This window comes from Peromyscus eremicus, chromosome 13, assembly GCF_949786415.1.
Source record: "Peromyscus eremicus chromosome 13, PerEre_H2_v1, whole genome shotgun sequence".
NCBI classification, from domain to species: domain Eukaryota; kingdom Metazoa; phylum Chordata; class Mammalia; order Rodentia; family Cricetidae; genus Peromyscus; species Peromyscus eremicus.
The window spans coordinates 56,078,976-56,099,070 of NC_081429.1; the positions used below are offsets into that span (position 1 = coordinate 56,078,976).

The following is a 20,095-nucleotide window of genomic DNA, read 5'->3' on the forward strand; positions in this document are numbered from 1 at the left end:
TTGAATAATTTTAAGCCAAGAAGTATGCATTTTCTGGGACGTGGTGTAGTGTTAGCGTTTTCTCTGAAAGGCCGTGTTAAAGTGAGGTTTCCATCATTGCTATTTCTAAGTCAAACTGTGCAGTAAATCTTCTCTGGCTGGACACATGTAGCATCCATGTATGATGTTGGTTATTATAGGTAGCTTTATTAGCTGAAACATTTTTACTAATTAAAATGTAATTTCTCTGATGAGGCACTTAACTTAAATTTTGTGGTCAATATTATTTCCTTGTCCCGTACTCCAGGGGATTCTAATAGCAAAGCAGTCATGGGATTACTCATTTTTGTATTTACACAGTCTAAGGTTTTTGTTCACTCTATGTGAGTAAATCAAGGGCCTATTTTAGTGGTAAATCTTCCCGAATGAGACCTTAGAAGAGACCAGATAAAGGACGAGAGCCTAAGTTGCCCTCTTTGCCAGTGCGGCTAGTTGGCACCACATGAAAAAGAAGTTAGGCTGTCGTCTGCCATCTGTTCCCCCAGCAGCTGTCTGTGGATGATATGATGGGACAGTCATTCTTCTTTCAAAACACGCTTAGCACAAACAGTAAAGGCGAAGCAGAAAAGGGTTAGTTCAGAAGGACAGGAAACTTCAGTGCCTCAGACAGCTAATGCACTGATCTTTGGCTCACTAACCAAGTCTTTACAAAGATTAGACCTGGACGCCATGCCCGACCTAATGCTGTTTACCCTTCACTCAGACTCTTTCTTCTTTAAGGGGCGTTGTAGCTAGAGTTTTCCTGCCTGGCCCACAGTCAGGACAAATCTCTCTCACCTGCCAGTCCCACGGCCGCTCAGACCCAACCAAGTAAACACAGAGACTTATATTGCTTACAAACTGTATGACCGTGGCAGGCTTCTTGCTAACTGTTCTTACAGCTTAAATTAATCCATTTCTATAAATCTATACCTTGCCACATGGCTTGTGGTTTACCGGCATCTTCACATGCTGTTTGTCATCGTGGCGGCTGGCAGTGTCTCTGACTCAGCCTTCCCCTTCCCAGCTTTATTCTCCTCCTTGTCCCGCCTATACTTCCTGCCTAGCCACTGGCCAATCAGTGTTTCATTTATTGACCAATCAGAGCAACACATTTGCCATACAGAACATCCCACAGCAGGGCATAGGTACTCTTGATGAAATGGCAGGCAATAAAGGAGATTTCCTGGTCGATTTGACAATTACGGGGCCGTGAGGATACATTCAGATTAATTTCCACTCACCTTCATTTTGGGAGTACAGCACAGAATTAAATAAAGTAGTTTTCATAAAATATGACTATCAATTGATTTGAATCATTGATTGCTTATGAATTCCTGTCAGCCTTCTCTTTGAGCTTAACTATCTTTTGCTGAGAAGTTAGAAAACCCATAACCCCTGCTTTAACCCAGACCTGTGAGATAATATTGGCATTCTATGTGAGATAATACTAACATTTATCTTACAAAAATGTGAGATAATTTTGACATTTCATTAATTCTTCTAATGTATGGAGTAAAAGTAAAACTGTGATAATTAGTTGAAAAATTAAAGGTCTCTTTCCTATTTATTAATAAGTAGTGTGAAAATAATTTGGTTTTATTTCTGTTTTAATTCTTTTTCTGTTACTGGTGACTGAACCCACGGCCTTGCCCTTGCTAGGCAAGTGCTTTGCCATTGAACTACATTCCTAGTCTCCATAGTTTGGTTATATTATGAATTATGAATAGTACATATAGCTTTTAGAGAAGCGCTTGGAGTTGATATGGGCAGCTTCAAAAACACTTCCAGCCAGGCGGTGGTGGCGACGCACGCCTTTAATCCCAGTGCTCAGGAGGCAGAGGCAGGCAGATCTTTGTGAGTTCGAGGCCAGCCTGGGCTACAAAGCAAGATCCAGGACAGGCTCCAAAGCTACACAGAGAAACCCTGTCTCGAAAAACAAAAACAAAACAAAACAAAAAAAGCTTCCATTTTTCTTTCTTTGTATAAATTGTGTGACTAAGGTGTCTGTCTTCAGAAAGTCCTGCGAGGGTCTGTTTTCTTTGTCATCAGACCCCCGAGCTTAGTATAGTGCTGGGCGAAATAGTTTCCTATGGAACTAACCAAAAGAGTTAAGCATTTCTCATCGTAACGGTTGTATTTTTCAGAAATGATGGAGCTAAAAAGTAACTCCTTGGTGGTTCTTTTCACTGCTGAAAGAGAACAGAGCTATGATTTCACCCGTGCTGTCTTGTTTAACTTTTGATACCGTACAGTCATATTTACAGTGTCGTTCCTTCATCTCAAATTATAAACGACGACATTTAAAGATGTCCATCTGTGCATAGAGTGGTGGTTTGGTGTTTTGTTTTGTTTTGTTTTGTTTTTTATTTCTTGGTAGTTGAAGATAGAAGAGTCCAAGTAACGTGAGCTTTCGTGGTGGTTTGTAGGGTACCATGACAATCACATCGTAATTCGGTGGTTCTGGGCTGCTGTGGAACGATTCAACAATGAGCAGCGACTCAGGTTGTTGCAGGTAAGATGCCGTTAGCTCCTCGGTTTGTAACACAGTACTGTATTGTTGGAAGTGTGTGTGTGTGTGTGTGTGTGTGTGTGTGTGTGTGTGTGTGTGTAATTGCTAAATATTCTTCATCAACGCCAACCTTGTCTATCGGGCTATGATATCTCCATACCCTTCTGACTGCATGTCCACGTACTCCATCACCAGCGGAGTCAGAGCACTTCTTGAGGGTTGTGGGGAAGTGCCAGTGCTAGTCTGAAAACACCCGGGAATGGCATATTCCCTCAGGACAGTTGGGTCCTTGTAGTGGCCGCCAGTGGCCTCCTTCATTCGGCATCCATATCAGAAAAAGAGATGTTCAGTCTGTAAGAAAGGACCCTGTTAGTTAAAATGCTTCTTTTCCTTCATTTGACTTGCCATACTTTGTAGAACCAAGGACATTTTAGAGAAGAAGTCGCTGTGTTTTGTGACATTTATAAAACGCTTTCCATCTGGGGTGATGCTGGTAAGGTGCCACTGAATTATTAGACAGGAGGAAGCCCCTTGGATGCTAAGGCAGGGCCTTACATGTCGGCTTGGACTTAGTGCTTTTGGATTAAGGATCTGGAATTCAGATTTGCAGGCCATAGAATTCCTAAAATTGATGCCAGATTGATGGCGGGCTGATGCTCAGTGGGTTTAGGTTAATGAATAGACCCGTTTCGTTCATCTGTCACGGCAAATATGCCTGGTTGAAGCATCTGAGCAGGTCAGCTGCACAGAACGCTTTATTTTCTGTGAATGCTTTCCTTCTTATTTCCCCATCTGATTCCCTTTCTCGGTGTGGCTGAATGGTTGTCAGAATCTGTTTTAGTTGTCCCATGTCGATGAAACGGTGACTCCTGAAGTCCCTACTTGTACCCCGTCTTGGAAGTGCTACCCAGCAGTAATGAAGTTCCTGTTCTGGATGAGGTCTCTGGCTTCACCTTTCCTTCTGTTTCTGTGGTTGATAGTTCGTTACCGGCACATCCAGCATTCCCTATGAAGGATTTGCTTCTCTCCGAGGGAGTAATGGCCCAAGAAGGTTCTGTGTGGAGAAATGGGGAAAAATCACCGCTCTTCCCAGGTAAAGTAGAAAATAACACCCTTTACTCCCAACACAGTGCAGGGAAACCTCAGTTTAATTTCTATTTTATAGTAGTCTTATTTATATGAATGAATATATCTATTTATGGATCAATCACTGTTTTATGTGAAGACTAGAAAACTGGAAAGTTTGAAAGATGAAATTCTCTCTGATTACCTTCTTTAACAGAGTGGGGAGAGACAAGGTACCCTGTTTGGTCATGTGTAAAATACATTCATCTGTGTATCAAAGTTCAGAACACAACAAAGGCAGATTTGCTAGCTTTAACAAAGCAACATCTGTCATCATACTTGTGGCTTGACTCCAAGTCAAGAGAAGCATGTCTTAGTTAGGGGTTCTATTGCTGTGATGAAACACCATGACCACTAGCTATATTTTCTTTAAGTTTGGTTTGGTTTTTTTTTTTTTTTTTTTTTTTTTTTTTTTGGATATACAATTTTTTAGGCTATTTTTATTGTGGAAAGTTTTTCTTTCTCCTTCAACGATGACAGGCAGTTTTGGTAGGTGTATTAGTTTTAGTTGGCTATCATGGTCTTCTAGGACTTGGAATACAGTGCTTCTGTACACCAATAGACATTCTAACATGGATGGAGGAAATTTCAGGAGGCCACAACCCTAGACAAAGAACTAGAGGCAGCTAAGGAATTCTGAGAGTGGAAGAAATTGTCTTCCCCGAGGAAGAGCACAACAACTGATTATCCAGTACCAAATGGTCAGCCATGAAAACATGAGTACAAGTAACATATAGACTGAGAAAGTTGTATTCATGTGTTTAGGAATACGTGTACACACACACACACACACACACACATACACACACCACACACACACACACACACACACACACACACACACACACACACACACACACGTAAAGGCAAAGAGGCCATAAATTTGAAAGAGAGTGAGGAAGAGGACATGGGGGATTTGGAAGGGAAAAGAATGAAGGGGGGGCTGTGATGTGATTATATTATAATCTCAAAAAAATACTTGAAAATGAATTTAAAAAACAAGCAACAACAAAACTGTCATGACCAAAAGCAAGTTGGGGAGGAAAGGATTTATTTCATCTTATAACTTATAGTCCATCACCCAAGGGAATCCGGGACAGAAACTCAAGGCAGGAGCTGATGCCGAGTCCATGGAGGGTTGCTGCTTACAGGCTTGCTTCCCATGGCTTGCTCATCCTGCTTTCTTATAGCACCCAAGACCACCAACCCAGGGGTGGCACCACCCACAGTGGACCGGGCCCTCGATATCAATCATCAATAAAAAATGTACCATAGTCTTGCCCGTAGGCAACGTGGTCAGGGCATTTCCTCAATTGACTTCTAAAATGACGCTAGCTTGGGTCAAGTTGATCTACACTAGCCAGCACAAAACTCTAGTGTTAAGGATATGTTGGTAACTGTTAAGAATGACTTCCTAGCAACTCTGCTGTGGGTGGAGAGGACTCAGTCTTGTGTATATACTCGAGCTCTCTAGCATATAGTATCTGTGTCATTGTTCCTTGTGAATACCCTGCAGCTGACTCTCAACACGGTCATCCATCTCATGAAGGTGGGAAAACATGGCTTTACTGCTGCTAGCAATAAATATACAAGGCTGGCAGGTAGCGCATGTGCCGAAAGGCATGTATGAGGTTAAATGGAGACAACCCAGGGGCTTGCCTAAGTGCCTTACCTACCTGTGCGTATCCCAAACTGTGCCTGGGAATTCTGCAGCCCAGACTTAATTAGTATGTATATTTGATACTCTAAACTGGATGGCTGTGACTTTCATTACTTAAAGAACTAGCTTGTTTTACTATATTTTACTTGCGCCTGGGTAGTGAGGTACCCCTCTCCCCTTAATGCATATTTGTATCTTAAAAACAAATTTATCCTATCTTAATAAGGTTTTTCACTCTTCTGAGAAACTTAAGAATTAGCATAGGAGAGGCAGGAAAATTCAGATTAACTGTGTGCCACATTTCTATTGAATCTATTTCCATGAATCCACTACAGTTTATGGAATTGACTGCAATAGTGATAGGTATAGTTGCTATAGTTCACAATCACTGGCACTTTCCTGAAGCCTGTTGATAGTTTGGTTACAGCCGGTTCCCTCCTCTGCCTTGTACTGAGGAATTTACGTAAGACACTTTTTTCATCGGCCCTGCATTTGCGGCAGGCTGTCCCTGCGGCTGCCACTGCAGTTAGGCAAGGACATCGGAACAAGCAGAAGGCTGGAAGTGAGAAATCCTGGGCCCAGGTCCACTTTGTCACCATCAGACTCTGGGATCTTCAGAACCACTGCGCTCTGAGTGTCAGGGTTCTGTGGGCTTATCTTATACCTCTGGAGGGGTGCCTGCCGTGTTGGGTTGCTTGAGTGAGAGGTAACACCGAAAAATTGCTGCAGAGTCTTGGGGGTTGTCTGCACTGGCATGTCTACTTCCCCCTGGTAGTTCCAGAAAGTTCTCATGCTGACTCATTGTAGATGGAGATGTTCCTCAGAAACACTGAAACACACCATTGGGTAATAGCCATGACCATTCTTCCTCTCTTCCTGTGCAGCACCTGGGTCTACCCTGATTATAACGTAGCACAAATAAAGGTGTTATTATCCATCTCCATAGAGTAGAAATAACAATGCCTGGCTCAGAGATTATTCCTAACCCTTGAGTGAGATAATGTATTGGAAAGTCCTTAGGGAATGTATGCTTTCTTGTTTCTTTTTAAGCCTTTAATCCTTAACCTCTGTAGCTACTGTACTACTCAGGTGAAATTCTCTCTCTCCCTCTTCCTCTTTCTCCCTCTCCTCCACCTCCCTCTCTTTCTTACACACACACACACACACACACACACACACACACACACACACACACACACCAAGTTTAAGCAAAAACCTAAGACACACAACTTCAGGGCATGACAGTGTAGTTTTGCCAGAAGTAATTTCTTCACTGTCAACCCGGCCATTGCCCTGTATGAGATTTAAAGCCTCACTGGGGTGTAAAAAGATCTGTCAAGTCAGTTCCAACTCAAAGACATTATTTTCTATTTCTAAGACCAAAACATATGCACTAAGCCGTCTTCCTGCCATTTCCTGTGAGTCACAGAGCTGAGGAGTTGGATCTGTCTCAAGCCAGTCAGCTCCGGCGTATCCTTTTCCCTCTTAGCGAGTCAGTGTCTGATGCTTAATATGTGGTACTGTACATATAAACTAGATGGAACAGACGGAGGTCCTCCTTACTAAAAGTAAATGTATCATTTTTAAAGTCCCCTGTACCGAGTCTGGCCTCATCTTCACCCGAGAGTCTATAACCTGCAGAGTTGGAAGGGTGTGAAGGGTGACAACAAGCTGTCACTGCAGGCCAGAGTGATGGCAGAGAGCCTCTTGGTCTGTCCAGACAGACAGTTAGTTCGGTCTTTCAGCCTTCTAAACAAGCAAGCATGACTCTTACCCTCTGGTTTCTTACTGTCATTTTGTGGTAGCCCTCATCACACTGTGCCCCAAGAAATGTATTAAAGTACGTATGGTCGCCTCTGAAGCCAGAACAAGTTGTATCTGTATCCATGACTTTGCCCCGACTTCGGTAGCAATAAGTAACCAGTGATTTAGCTGACAAATAGTGATAGAGACTTGAGCCTTACTCAGTGGTGTCTCCATGGAGACCAGCAGCCTGAACACATTACTGCACTTCCTCTGCTTTGTGGTTGGTGGTTGGGCTAGCTCTGCATTTGCATCTCTGTAGAAGACTTCCTGCCCCCTGGAGCTCTGATGGATTTTATGAGTAAAGAGTAAACTTACTTTATGGCATTTCCTCTTAACAGTCCAAAAAAAAAAATGGACTGTTCCCATGCCAGCCTGCAGAGTACAGGACAGTTCTCTCTGCCATCTGGATACAGAGCTCCTAAGTTCATCTGAGGTTTTTGCCAATGGAGAAGAAGAATTAGAAACTATTGTCACTGTGGAAGGGTGGGGTTTGACAAAGGAGAAATATTAACTTGGGAAATTAGTTGTTTGGGAGAGTATTAAGAATAAGATGTCGCCGGGCGGTGGTGGCGCACGCCTTTAATCCCAGCACTCGGGAGGCAGAGCCAGGCGGATCTCTGTGAGTTCGAGGCCAGCCTGGTCTCCAAAGCGAGTTCCAGGAAAGGCGCAAAGCTACACAGAGAAACCCTGTCTCGAAAAACCAAAAAAAAAAAAAAAAAAAGAATAAGATGTCAACCCAAAAGTTAGGAAATTAAATGTAAGAGCTCACTACAAAATAAGTGTCTCGAGGAAGCAAATTTTACACAATAGACTAGGACTGTTATTTTGTGATCTTTGAGCTCAGGTTAACCTTGAATTTGTGACATCCTGCCTTAGCCTCACTCTTCACGGGTGCTGGCATCCTAGGCACACACTACCATCCATACCCAATGGAATAGACCTGGAAAAATATAATGGTTTGTTGCCCTCTCTCTGTCTCTCTTAATGAGAACCTTTTTCTCGCTGTAAAATTCTATTCTTTATTCTTGTTATAAAAAGAAAACTTTTTGCAAACATGCCAAGAAAAATGCTTAAATTTTAAAAACTTAAAGTGTGTGTAAAGTCTGCACATAAATACCAGTTGACAGTCCAACAGTGAGGTAAGTTCTGTTAACAGTTTGGAGAATGTGCTTCTATTATCCTTCAGATGCCCACCTGTGTGCATGCGTGCACACTAATTCGAAGACAAAAATTGCACTGCCTAGCCTGTTTGCAAGCTGCTTTTTGTGTATCACACCATTAATTATGACCCTCTTTCTCTGTCTTCAAATACTGCTCTGCAGTATCATCAATAATGCAGTTTTTCCTCCTCCAGTGAAAGAGCGTTGTCTACGGTCAAGGCAAACTCTCAGCTAGTAGACAGGTAAACAACAGAGGAGTCCTGAAATAAAATGCCACTTTGCTCGATTAAAAAAATTAATCAAACAAGGATGAGCCCTGGAAACACCCTTTGGCGCCACTTTTGTGTATCTGTCTTGAAGCACCCAGCTGCTGGTGTCTGGGGTGGCCGTGAATGTGAGGAGGACTTGGGTAGGTTCTCATAGTTGAATCTGTAATGCAGTGGCCCTCTTCAACACCGATCCCCACTGCCCTCTCACACAGTTCTGTATAACAGCACACTTAATGATTTTACCTTATTCTGCCATCTCATCAACATATCAACATATTAACACATGTAAATGTGATAGCTCTTTTGGACTGGTCATTACTTTGGGAGGTAGATTGTGAAGTCAGGCTAGTGGTGTCTACCTGCAATTCCAGAAAACAAAGCCAGAAGGGTTGAATGTTCAAGACCAGTTTCAAAGTCCCTATCTTAAAATGGGGGGAGAGGGGGGAAGGGGTAATCTAAAAATGGACCCAGGTAAAAAGTGAAACACTTACAAGAGTTGGCAGATTTTTAACGAAGGATTTCCCTTGCTACCTGCAGTGGAGGATGACATAATCCAAGTCAAAGTAACTAACAGGCCTTGAGGGCTGTTTCATAAATCATTCTTTACGTGTATTGGTGGGCAGCAGACAACACAGCTGTTAAAGGAAATGTCATTCCTTTCCTATGGCTTCAAGAGCACAGACTTGGTCTCTTATCACCAGCCTGCTCCATGACACACTCACCTCTCACCTGGATCACTGCAGCAGGCAGCCAGCCAGACTCCTTCTGTTCCATCCACCCTGACATTTATTCATTCTATTTCTTAAGGCCATCTCTCTCCCCTACTTATATCCTTCAGTTGCCTAAATAAAATTCAGACTCCTTCCCAAGTACTTGAGGGTGGGAGACCTGGTCATCATCGCGCTGCTTCCCCACCCCCAGCTCTGACCTCAGCCACTGACCTCTCGGCTAGTCTTCAAACATAATGACCCAGTTTCGTTCAAGACTGTGGGTCTGTGGCCCAGCTCTCCTTTCTGCTGGTTCTTTCTTATCCCTGAGAATTCGGCTGAGATGGGGACCCCGTCAGAAAGGCCCATGTGACGTCTTCACTCAGCGAGCCTGTCACTCACTCTGGCAAAACTTAGGTCAGATGACTTCCCCTAATCCACTTATCAAGTTTACTTGTTAGCATGCTTACGTCCGTTCCCACCTCTAGAATATAACCCTGTGAGGACAAGGGCCTTGTTTGAATTTAATATGGCTTTGGTCTTAGCAGTGAGCTGAGCACCTGACACCCAAGGCGTGTTGTTTGGGGAATGTTTTTTTAACTTGACTTTATGCTCATCTGAAAATCTGAGGGCTGCTGCCAGTGCTCACATTATAAAGCTTTAAAGTCTAAATGAGGTTCTACACGCAAAGTGAAGGCCAACGCAGCACTCAGGAGGTGGAGGTGAAGAAGAAACTTGCTTGGAATGCATAGTTTGAGGCTAGTTATCTGCCGGACAGGAGTTCCTGCTGCAGTAGTATCCCACACTGTGCTCATAGCTCAGGCATCTCCACCAAGGTGACCTCATGACATGCTGGAATGAGACTTAGGCAACAGTAATTCTCTACTACTTGCTTTGAGTAAGTTCTTATGTGGCATACAAATTGATCTCTGTCCATGTGGCCTTAAAACATAAGGAGAAAAGTGGTAGTCTTTGCATGAACAAATAATTAGCATTTTTGTCCACCAAATAATATGAAAAACAGGTAGTTGGAGTAATAAATACCATAGATCTCCTCCCCGTTAGTTCATATTTATTGAACACCTAGTTGAGTGTTCAATAGGTTAAATAGATATTTATGACTTTAGTGTCAGCAAGAATTTCTATTCTAAACTTCCTGGCCCAAGCAGATATTAATAAGGATACGAGAAAAATTATTAACATTTTTAAAGAATTAAAAATAATAAGTTATGGAAAATTATACCTTTGTTTGTGCTAATAATGCTACCCGGGCTAAGAAAACTGGCACTGGGTACCTGTACTGAATCCTGTCACTCTGGGTGATTGGTAGTTTTTGGTGATTTTTCAAGATGATTACAACCAGGGTTCACCTTCTGTCCTCATCTAGAGCCTATGTTCCCTGCCTTGTTTAATGGCTCCTCCGCCATCTCCTTGCACACCCAACCACTGTTTCCCTTCACCATGGAATTAATGGAAAAGGCTTTTGCAGAAACATACCAGCATCCGTCTGGCCCACCCTCCCTTTCTGGCCTTGTCCAGCCATGGCCCTGGCACTTGCACCTCTCTGGTTTCTCAGTGACACAATGCTTTCTCTCCCAGGCTTCCAGCCCATCTGTTGGGAAACATCCTTCTTGTTGATCCAGAAAAGCCCTGCACACCTACAAATCCTCCCGGTCTTGGCATAGACAGTATCCTCTACAGAACCTTCTCCAACGTTGCTGAACAGACTTATAACTCATTCTAGGATCACTGTCTGCTGAACCATGGATAACCCTTAGGAATCTTTTGGATTAATTAGACAAAGGTGTCTCAGTCTTCAGAAAAAAATGCAGCCCAGATCTGGGACTAAGGGTTTATCACACAGAGCCAAAGGCATGCTGGGTCTCAGAGCCACTTGCTCCAGGCAGATTCTCCGGTACAGAGCCTAAGCTGCTTGACCCTTAGACTTCAGTTTGCTGTGTATGTGAATTCTTTCAGGACAGAGACCAGACCTTTCTTCCTCATCTCCCTAAACAGCTCAGTGCTTGACATGCAGTATCAATTCAGTGAGCATTTGTTTGGCAAGTGAAGGACTAAGGAAGGTGTCAGGCAAGTGGAAGATTTAAGTTTTGATCATCAAAGGCACTTTGCATGCACAGGGCAAACATTCATGATATGGGACCCTCACCTCACATGGGAAAGCAATATGGGTATTTTTCAGTTAGTGAGATTCTAGAAATGAATGGATTAGATTCTTCTTGAACACCCATTGGTCCCTGAATTAGAACCTTGAAAAGCCAGAAATGGGGGAGGGGGTTGTCTGAGGCAATACTAGAACCCTGAATACACCAAAGAAGCCAAGAATTTTCTCCTCCAGTCACAACAGCTGATAGAACTGGGAGCACACCCACTTCCCTTGGAGCATGCCTGCCACACACTTGCAAATAGGCAAGATTTGGACTTGATAAGTCAGTGTGAGAACAAACACATTGCCAAGGAAATTTTGACACTGCAAAATGATACCTCTCAAGATCCTTGTGGAACTCTCCTGGGTGTTTTAAGTATTTGTTTTTGACTGGTGAATTTCTTGATGAAAAAGTATGAATAGGAATAAGAAAACTGAGATCTGAAGGGGGAGACGTCACTGAAGTTTACAATGAGAGTGTCAGCGATTCTGACAAAGCGCACAAAGGATTTGTTGGATGCCCACACATTTTATTTTTGTATTACACCTGTTACTTAAAACAAGAGTCCTGCTTTTCTCTTCCTCTTTCTCCCTCCCTCCCTCCCTCCCTCCCTCCCTTCCTCTCCCCCTTCTCTCCTCTCTCCTCTCTCTCTCTCTCTTTCTCTCATTTTAAAAATTTTGATCTTAATTTCTTCTTTGTCTAGCATTTTGGGTGCTTGAACAAAAAAGTCACTTTTGGGTACAGAATAAGTACTCAGTAAGTACATTCAACACAGACAGAGAGATGCCTTAATCAGTTAAATGGCTTGTGCAAACATAACTGATGCTCACTGAGTTTAGGAAGCTGACTGACCATAGGAAGCACAAAAGAGGGCCAGCCTGGGACCCTGTGTTCAATATTAGAAAAATCCAGAAAGCTCCAAGACATCCATTAAGTCAGACCATAGGTCCTGGGGTTGGGCGGGGGGTGTGGGGGGAGCCTGGAAAGCAGGGAGGACTTGCTCTCCTTGAGTGTCTGGCTGCATAGATTGAGGTGAGGTAAACTCATTATGGCTTCAGGGTGGCTGGCTTTGGAAGATTTGAAAAAACATTCTCTTACTGAGACTGAAAAGCTGGGTGCGCTTTTGCTGCCAATATCAACACAGTCCCGAGGCCCTCCTGGTATTTTCTACTAGCTTTTTTAGGACATGGAATGGGCTTGGTAGGGCGGGGGGAGTATGAAAAGTCTCAGACGATTTTTTTTTGTTTGCCTTTTTTTCCTTTCTTTTTTGTACTTGGCTCATACAACAAGCTGATGGTAAATATTGGGCAATTTATTTAACCACACTATTCCTCAATTTCCTTGTTAGCAATGTTGGCTTGTTTGTATGCAGTTTTGAAATATTTGCAAGCACACAGAACGTCAGTGTGGATATCCAGTTTAGATATTGTATTTCTAATTGGTGTGATGTCTCTCCAGTGGTGGAGACCCCCTACATCAGACTCATTTGGAGTGGATCTTAAAATGCAGATCACCAGGACCCCCCAAACCGTCTGACTGAGAATCTCAGGGACAAAACCCAAACTCTCTGTTGTAAATAACTTCTTGGGTAATTCTGAGTCACTCCAAAGTGCCCCCACAGAGTACCTCTGTTCTCCTGTAAGCCTGAGATTCAGCTTGATGTTTTGGTCACTAAAAAGTCCCCTGGTATCTCCCAGGATCTTCTGGATTGACCCAAACTTGATCATTGTCCCCAGAGATACTGCATACTGTCACTGACTAGCTCCTTAAAAATTCCCTAAAGCTTTTTGTCCCCCTTATCCCTTTCCACACACATTTGTGACTATAGTGCAAAATGTGTGCAGAACTCACGCCTGAAAGTCAAGGATTTCATGGTACCAACAGAAGTAAAGAATGCAGCCAGTGAACAATAAAGTCACCCTGTTTTCAATTGGATGTTGGGCTTTCTTGAGGAGAGGCGGTACTATTTTTTTGTTGGGCCACTTTCTTAACTTTGACCTTAGGAAAAACATTTAATCTTTCCACATAGCTTCCCCCTCCAGAATATAGGCTGTCTCTAGTCTCATGGGACATTGTCCAGAGGATCTGTTTATTCAGAAGGAAAGTTAGGTTATGATAACTACATGTTATACAACCAGATGTAACTTGAGAAGCAACGGTGACATTACATTATGGAGCAGTAATGGTGATTATGTCTCACCAGAAGCAAAACAAATATTTCAAAATGAAGTGGTAGCTTACTTGGAAGATTAAGATAAGAGGCTTGCCTCGAGTTCAGGACCCGCCTGAACTACCTAAGTTCCAATCTACCCTAACTCAGTCTCTCTCTCTCCCTCTCCCTCTCTGTCTTGCGCGCGCGTGCACGCACACACACACACACACACACACACACACACACACACACACAGAGTTGTTCAGTCCTTTGTATTGAAAACTGAAAATAGTACACAGGCTTGTGGAAATTCCTGGATAAGATACAGTAGTAAAGATACCACAGGAACTGAAAGAGACACGCACAATTCCTGTCCTGCCTTGCTTCAGCATTGGCCCTGGATACATGATTATATCATATTAAATCATCATCACATTCCATGCTTTTCCTTGTATGTTTGATGACCTTGACGCTTGTTACTAGTTTCTGGTTGCTGCAAAACAAACCATCCAAACTTGATGGTTTAAAAGGTGCCCACTTATTGCCCCTGGGTTCTTGGTGCAAGGATTCAGGCCTGGCTTGGTGAGATCATCTCCTCAGCCTCACAGCGCTGGAATTGGGGGTTCTTTCTCATCCTAAGACTCAGCCAGGGAAGGGTGTGCTTCCAAGCTCCTTTAGGTTATTGTGACATTCATTCCTCTAGGCTGCAGGCTTCATGGTAGATTGCTTCTTCAAATCCTACAAGAGAGTCCGTTTTTATTGTGCCACATTTAGACAAATCAGTAAGAACCCTTCAGAAAATGAACGATTTCATACCCATTAGGATGACTAGTCTAAATATTAAGAAATATATGACTCTTTGGCAATGAACATTTGCAAGTAAAGATGAATGGAGTAAAGGGTAAACTATATGACTCAACAGGCCATACTACAGCTTCCAGGACAAGACTCTTCTATTTTTTTTTTGTTTGTTTGTTTGGTTGGTTGGTTGGTTTTTGCTTTTAGTTTTTCTTTTAAATTTGATTTTTTTTTTTTGCGGGGGTTCAGGGGAATGAAGTTGTAAGTGCAAATGCAAGGAGACAGCGAGGTAAGTAGCATTGGAATGCATGATGTGAAATTTACAAAGAACCAATAAAAGTAAAAATAAATAAATACATAGATAGATAAATAAATAAATAAGAAGATTAAGAAATATAAAAGTGCTGGATAGTTTTAGGTCCATTTGACATAAGCTAAAGTCATCTGAAAGGAGGCAACCTCAATTAAGAAAATGCCTCTATAAGATGGAGCTGTAGACAAGCCTGTAGGGCATTATCTTAATTAGTGATTGATGGGGGAGGGCCTCCTCCATTTTATGTAGTGCCATCCCTGGGCTGGTGGTCCTGGGTTCTATAAGAAAGCAGGCTGAGCAAGGCATGATGAGTAAGCCAGTAAGCAGCTCCTCTCCATGGCCTCTGCATCAGCTCCTGCCTCCTGGTTCCTGCCCTGTTTGAGTTCCTGTCCTGACTTCCTTCAATGATGAAGAGCAATGTGGAAGTGTGAGCCAAATAAACCCTTTCCTCCCCAACTTGCTTTGGTCATGGTGTTTCAGTCTAGCAGTAGAAACCCCAACTAAGACTATAAATAAGACGTAGAAAATGAATGATGAAGATATCAAGTGATTAGAACTCCTGGATACTGCTGTGTGAATGGAAACTGTGAGACCATTATGGAGCACTGGTGGTTGCTTCAAATATTAAATACACATCATGTTCCCATAATTCTACGTCTGGATCTCCTCCTCCAAAGACTGAAAGCAGGAGTGTGTGTGTGTGTGTGTGTGTGTGTGTGTGTGTGTGTGTGTGTGTGTGTGTGTTCATAGCAGCAGTATTTTTAATAGCCAGAGGTGGAAACAAACTGTGTCAATCAATGGAAGAATAGATCAACAAATCATGGTATTTACACATAGTGGAGTTATTATTCAGTATTAAGAATGAAGGAAATTCTGAGCCATGATTACAGCATGAACCTTTAAGATTCTACATAAAGTACACAGAGTAGTAAAAAATCATAGACAGAATACAGAACAGTGAGTTCCAGGGGCACAGGAGGGGGACAAACAGGATGAATTTACTGTTTGGCGGATAGAGTTTCAGTTGCGATATGTAAATGTTCTGGTGCTGGTTGCTGATCTGTGTGTCTTAGTTCCCATTCCTGCTGCTGTTCTAAAGTGCCCTGACAAACTCAGCTTAAGGGAGGGGAAGCTGGTCTTAGCTTACAGTTCAAGGGACACATCTGTCCTGGTGGCAGGAGCTTGAGGTGGTTGGTCATACTGTATCCACTGTCAGGGAGCAGAACAATGAATATTAGTGCTCAGTTCACCTTCTCCTTTTCACTCAGTCCAAGATTCGGACTCTAGTACGATGTCTCCCCTAGTGAGGGTGGGACTTTCTCCTCACTTAATCCAATCTAGATGAGCCCTCCTAGACACGCCCAGAGGCCCATCTGATCTTGGTAATCTCCGACAAACAGGCCCCAGTCTCCTAGGTAATTCTCATCCCTTGAGGTTGGCAATCAATCGTAGCCATCACACCATTTGAATGCACTTAACAAATGACCCTGAGCATTTAAAAACAGCTACAACGGTCAATTTTACCCCAATAAAAGCATTAGAAAGGAAGGATAGGCAGAGGAAAAGGTGAGGATCACAAAACAGTGAATGCAAAGAGGAAGTATGCTTGTTAAGCAAAGAAATGACCTTTAAAATGGTGACGTGCCTGCCATATTTCAGTCAAAGGGAGTAATAAATATTCCCTGGTTGTCACACAAAGCCTGACATGTTATTCTCTGCAAAATGTCTTTCACTTCTATACTTATCCCTCACCTTCCCTGGAACAAAAATGAAACCAGTCATTCATATATATATATATGAATATAAATATATATAAATTTTATATATTTTTTAAATTTTTAATTTAATATATAAATTTTAAATTTTTATTATTATTTTCTGATTGGTTTTTTGAGACAGAGGTTCTCTGTATAACAGCTCTGGCTATCCTGCAACTTGCTCTGTAGACCAGGCCTCCCTCAAACTCACAGAGGTCCACTGCCTCCCAAGTGATGGGATTAAAGGCGTGAGCCACCACCACCCAGCCCAGTTATATTTTTTATTTCAGAGTTTCACACCAGATAAATTTTAAGCCATCCCCCAGGACTCTGTTTTGGCACATTAGTAAAACCTTTGCCTTGGGGTCTAGGTCTGGGCTCCATTATAAGGAGATGGCAGAATTCCGATAAATACAATTCTAGGATGTTTGGTAGGATTTTTTTTGTTTTGTTTTAGTTTGCCTGCAAAGATTGATGAGGTGATTTCCACCAGTGGTCCAAGAGTTTGAGGTATCAGGATTGGAAAACCTGAGCCTTAATATTCCATGTTATTTTAACAGAGCCCCTCACATTCCTGTTTCTGTAAGTCATGTGAACATACATACACCTGCTTTATTATCTCTTTATTATGTCATCTTTTCCACGGGTCATTGTTATCTTTGGGCAATGTATTAAAGGCAATCAGGATAAAGTCTTCTTGGTGACAAGGAAATGTGTCTAACAACACAGCTATTGTTTATATAGTCAAACACTATGGGCCAGCCCTTCTACGAAGCGTGTTTCTGTTATTTCTGTGAATCCTCACACCCTTCTGAGATACATTGCCTTATTATATTAACCCCCTTTTGGCAGGTAAGAAATTTGAGTCTCTGAATTCTGACAAGATACCCCAAATCACACAGCTGGTGTGAAAGGTAGAAGGGGGACTCAGACCCAAATCTCTCCAACCCCAAGGTTTTAATCTCCCCCCATGTTGTATTGCCTATAGGGATTTTCTATTTCTATAGGAATAGAAAAAAGTAGTCACATTTATCTCAAGTCAAAAATGACTTATAACGAGAAAATTTGCACATTGCTTTTCTACAGATATCTGACTAATAATCATGGCTTCTCAAATTTCATGTTACTTCAGGGTCTTTTTTTTCCCCCCCTTAAGTCTGAACTTCTTAGCCCCAGCAAACAAACTGTTGAGCATTCAGGACAGGGCACTTCCTGTCCTGTGTCAAAAGTGCAGATCTGGCCCCCGATAAGATGTACTATTTGGAGACTTTTTATTGTGAGTCAGGTGCAAATAACAGGAAAACAGCCCCCCTGCCCCCCCCCCCCCGTCTTGGCAAAAGAGCAGGTATTTCTAAAAAAGAATGCTGCTGCACAGAACTGTGATTTAATGGACGTTTTTCTGCATTGTGAACGGGGAGAAGGCAGATTATAGCGTGGAATTCACGGCAGTCACAGTGTCTACTGACTTCCACAGACAGGCCTAGCCAGAGACTTTCCCCAAACTTGGAACCACAGTCTGGGCTTCAGACGCAGTTGCTGTTCTCGCTGCCCAAGAAAGTGAAAACCTGCCGAGCCCCAGGCTATCAGAGGGGCAGCCAGGCGACTGGCAGTGGGGAGGGAATCACTTTACAAGGCCTATGTTCCTGTCTTTGCACAGAGAGGAAGAAAATAGGCTGAACTTGGCTTTTTCATCCTCATACAGCTCAGCAAATAATACTCTGCACGGAATGTGTCTTCTAAAGGGTGACATGTAAAGAAAATTTTCATGCGTCCTACTCGTCTAAGAAAAACGCAACGCCGAATTTTTAAGTTGAAATAGCCTTCACTTTTCCAAAAAACAACTGTAAAAATGGTAACAAATAAATTTGAATATGAAAGAGAAAAGCACTCTTGTGGGTGTACACACACACACACACACACACACCTGCACACACGCACACACGAACACTCAAGGTCACGCACGCATGCGTACGTGAGCGCATGAACACGCATTTTCATTTTCTCAACCCCCTGCTAAACTACATCCTGCTTCTTCTGTTTGCAGAGCCCACACTTGCTTTAACCGCCTGGATCTTCCTCCATACCCTTCCTTTTCCATGCTCTACGAGAAGCTCCTGACAGCGGTCGAAGAGACCAGTACCTTTGGCCTGGAGTGACCCGGGAGCGCGATGCTCAGCTCTTCGTGGACGGGCAGTGTCAGAAGCCGGCCTTCAGAAGAGTGGCAGAGCGTTGGAAATCCCAAGCCTAGGGTTCCGTTAGAACAAACTGAGTGCTGCTCTTCGGAACACGTGCTCGTTCGTGTGTTTGGGGACTGGCTGTGAGTCCTCTGGCAAGGATTGGGGTGAGCTCGGTGCCCATGGAACAACCCAACAGTCTTTCGGTCAACAGTTCCTGACTGCCAAACCTTTCCCATTTGTTATGTTTGAAGATAAAGAGGAACCCGCCCATGATCAACTCCATGGTGACTGTTAGGGCCTTGGGAGAATCTTGACACTCTCCTGTACACATACTTCAAGCCAAGCTGGCAGCCCTTGACCCCATCTCTAAATTAGTGCAAGTGAGAGAATAACATAAAAAAAATCTATTTCCTGACAGTACCTTTGTTTAAGCCCTAAGTTATAACAGATTATTCATTTCTTGCTTACGAGTGCCTGCATGGAGTGCACTATAGGTTTCATCATTCACGGGACAAGGGTGAAAATGAAACCAAGTCAGTATGAGGTAACTTTAAAGATTTGCAATAAGGTGGTCTGTAACAATGTATATGCAAGTGGTGTGTGTGTACTTCTGGCTGAAGACAAGCTGTTATTCAATGAATTCACTAATGACAGATTTTATGCTTTATAATGCATGAAAACAATTTTAAAATAACTAGCAATTAATCACAGCATATCAGGAAAATGTACACAGTGAGTTCTGTTTATTTTTTTATAGGTTCATTATGTTTCTGTTCTTGAAAATGTATATAAGGACCTACCTACCACGTTGTATGTACCACCTCTCCATTTTCATGTTCCATGCTTACTCGGGCATCTTGCTAGTACGTATCCTTTGAAGCACGCTCAAGGGAACTAAAGGGCCTTTTATTTTTATAAAGGTTAAAACAATTCCCCAGAATATTTTGCACTGAACGTACCAAAGTCGAAGGGACATTACAGTATGACTAACGGCCGCGCCGTCACTTGAGGGGTACAACAGAAGCAGCTTCTAAACCAGACTTCCTTCACAGTACCGTGTCAGCCACTGCAAGGACTGTGCATCTAAGTAATAATTTTTTAAGACTCACAATATGTGATAGTATGATGTGCATTTATTTCAAATGCATTAGACTCTCTTCCATCCATCAAATACTTTACAGGATGGCATTTATTACAGATATTTCGTATCCCCCCCCCCCCCACTGCTTTTTATTTGTACAGCATCATCGAACACTCAAGCTTGGCTAGGGAGCCGTTGGCAATGCCGGAGAGATCAGCTCTCTTAGGAGTAAGAATTCCACTTCCCCTCATCAGTGAGGACACCGTGGATTGAAACTCTCAGTACTATATCCCTAAGTCTGCATTTTCACGGATGCATAATTTTTCTTATTAATATCAAGGAAAAAATTTTCTATGGTCTCTCAGAAACTGCATGACATCCCCGACAAGACTTCT

At 42.7% G+C, this 20,095-nt stretch overlaps 1 protein-coding gene across 1 annotated transcript in view; it reads left to right on the forward strand.

Moving 5' to 3' along the window:
- The window catches only part of Hecw2 (HECT, C2 and WW domain containing E3 ubiquitin protein ligase 2), a 116,899-nt gene extending 97,072 nt beyond the window's left edge, over window positions 1-19,827 (forward strand). Inside the window, exons 19-21 of the mRNA XM_059278373.1 lie at window positions 2,448-2,533; window positions 3,511-3,623; window positions 18,487-19,827. Coding sequence (XP_059134356.1) covers window positions 2,448-2,533; window positions 3,511-3,623; window positions 18,487-18,598 — 311 coding nt within the window. The 3' untranslated portion in view covers window positions 18,599-19,827. The remainder of the gene's footprint in view (window positions 1-2,447; window positions 2,534-3,510; window positions 3,624-18,486) is intronic.
- Window positions 19,828-20,095: the final 268 nt, after the last annotated feature.